Source organism: Cibotium barometz, chromosome 11 (genome assembly GCF_041138505.1).
Source record: "Cibotium barometz isolate CiBa-2024 chromosome 11, ASM4113850v1, whole genome shotgun sequence".
NCBI classification, from domain to species: Eukaryota; Viridiplantae; Streptophyta; class Polypodiopsida; order Cyatheales; family Cibotiaceae; genus Cibotium; species Cibotium barometz.
In genome coordinates, this window is record NC_141056.1 from 22,472,622 (window position 1) to 22,474,908 (window position 2,287).

The window sequence follows — 2,287 nt, forward strand, 5'->3', positions numbered from 1 at the left end:
AAACCAAGGTGGAAAGCTGTTATCATGTACTATGGGAATGCCAGAGTGCACAAGACGCATGGAAAGCTCTGGAGAATTTGTTAAAGTCTGCCAACATACAAGATAAGATAACTTGGAGACAAGGGCTGTTGGGAGTGAAAGGAAGAATGAACCCTGCATTAAAGTTTGTATGGGACACTCTAAGAGCAATGCTGATCAGAACAATTTGGGATGCAAGGAATAAAGTGCTTTTTCAAGGGAAAGAATGGAGGCAGGTCAATTCCAAGTTCAGGGTGCAGGCACTTCTGATAGAAGCTTGCAAGCTGGTTGAGACAAACAGTAGTCCTAATCTTCTCTCTTTGAAGTGTCAATACAACTCTCTTTATGCATTAAAAAAAATCTTTATTTTTCTCCATAATACATGTATTATATGAGACATTCTTATAATGAGGTTTGTCCAAATCCTGAGTGAGTATGTAAAGACTCTGATCATGTAAGAGGGCCCTTCCTAGCTAACAAGCAGAACCTTTCCACCTCGGCTTTGTTTCTCGGATTCTTCGATGGCTGCGAGGAAGTCCTCCAACGGGAACCTCTTCCCAGAGAGGGGTGTGATAACCTTCCCCTCAAACAGTTTCATCACCTCGCCTGCAACATGGGCTTGCTTGGCAGCTGTGGGGACATAGTTGGGAAGCAGCCACCAGCTCAACTGCACACCCCTCATCAGGTCCACCGCGCTCACCGTGATGTCCCACCCGGATAGCAACCCGTATACGAACACCTTGCCACCGTCTCTTACAGTGGCTGCCACAGTCTAGAAGTGGTAATATACACACGAGGGTTAGGTAGCTCAAGTTGCATAATTCCTACAGTTTTCAGCAACAAATGCCAACCAATTATTATCCATCAACCGACAGCTTACTTTTGTGAGAACACCCCCGACAGCATCTACAGCAGCATATGCCAATTTGCCCCCTGTGATTTCTTTCACCCTCTCAACTACGTCTGCGCGAGTGGAAACGCTAATTATCAGCATGTTTAGGGTTTTCTAAGCTAAACAATCGATACGAACTTAGGCGAATTATTGCTCAAATTGTGTGCTTATATGCAGCTAATCAAATCAGACCTTCGGTTTCCGAGTTGATGACTTCGTCTGCTCCCAGAGCCTTGAGCTCGTCTTTCCACGCATCCCGCCGTACGACGTTGATGGTCTTGATACCCCGGTACTTGGCGAGCTGGATGAGCTGTCTGAGTTTGTCAATACGGATCAAGAAGCATTAATTAGTACGTGTATTGATGAGAGAGAGAGAGAGAGAGAGAGAGAGAGACCTTCCAAGGACGGAGGCTGCAGCTGTCTGCAGAAGATACTCTCCTTTGGGAACGGCGTGGTCATCCAGCATGCCATACGCAGTCCATGGGTTGACCACGAATTGGGCAGCCGCTTCGTCGCTCACACTGTCGGGAACCGCTACAACCTGCTCTTCCTTCAATTCAACATAGTCTTGCCATGAACCTTGCCCATTTTGACGATAGTCAAAGAGTCCAAGCGGTACAACCCTCTGGCCGGGACTGAACTTACGCACACCCTCTCCAACCTGCAGCCCATCATCAGATAAAGAACACGCTGTAGGCTTTGCCTTAATTAAAATTATTCTGTAATATTGCAGATATTTCATTGGAGCATACACTACCTCCTCGACAATGCCAAAACCCTCGCTTCCGATAACTGGAGGATGGGAAAGGTCGAGGAGATGGCCGGTTCTGATCCTAATGAGGTCTGTGGGGTTGATAGGACGGACTGTTATGCGTACCACCACGCATCCGGGGCTGGCGATGGGCTTACTGGGCCGGTAGAGGAGCTCAAGGGCTTCATGGGGCTCCCCACGCCTTAATTGTGCAACTGACCGTGCCATTGGATACTGAATCTGAACTGCGCATCTTTTGTGTGTGTGGTGTGTGGGTAACGTGTGGACTTCGGACTCCCTCTTTATTATACCTCATGCATGACATTTTCATTGCAAACCTCATGCATGACATTTTCTCTTATTTAAATTAAGCTGATAAGACAAAGTCATACACACACACATACAGTGTCCCGACTCCCAAGTCTCTCTTTATGTCATGCATCAAAAGAAAAAGCAAGTTGCAAATCGAGTTTTGCAAAATATCGGGCATGACATTTTCTCTTATTTAAATTAAGCTGATAAGACAACGTCACACACACACAGAGTGTCCCCACTCCCAAGTCTTCTTTATGTCATGCATCAAAAGAAAAAGCAGGTTGCCAATTGAGTTTTGCAAAATATCGGCA

General features: G+C 46.3%; 1 protein-coding gene across 1 annotated transcript; it reads right to left on the reverse strand.

Annotated features, from left to right (window-relative positions):
- Positions 1-360: 360 nt before the first annotated feature.
- On the reverse strand, positions 361-1,951 carry LOC147633912 (enoyl-[acyl-carrier-protein] reductase, mitochondrial-like). The gene is made up of 5 exons (XM_086804976.1): positions 1,668-1,951; positions 1,306-1,571; positions 1,103-1,224; positions 899-981; positions 361-790 (listed from the first exon to the last, which is right to left on the reverse strand). Exons 1-5 carry the CDS (start codon positions 1,887-1,889, stop codon positions 488-490), a joined length of 996 nt encoding a protein of 331 aa, XP_086661102.1. The 5' UTR covers positions 1,890-1,951; the 3' UTR covers positions 361-487.
- Positions 1,952-2,287: the final 336 nt, after the last annotated feature.

What these genes read in the sequence shown, in the direction of transcription:
- LOC147633912 (XM_086804976.1), bottom strand. Translation starts at nt 1,889, where the DNA reads ATGGCACGGTCAGTTGCACAATTAAGGCGTGGGGAGCCCCATGAAGCC. An exon ending in GTTTTGGCATTGTCGAGGAG is followed by an intron (nt 1,572 to 1,667) that starts GTAGTGTATGCT and finishes GATGGGCTGCAG; the next exon opens with GTTGGAGAGGGTGTGCGTAA. An exon ending in TCGGGGGTGTTCTCACAAAA is followed by an intron (nt 791 to 898) that starts GTAAGCTGTCGG and finishes TACCACTTCTAG; the next exon opens with ACTGTGGCAGCCACTGTAAG.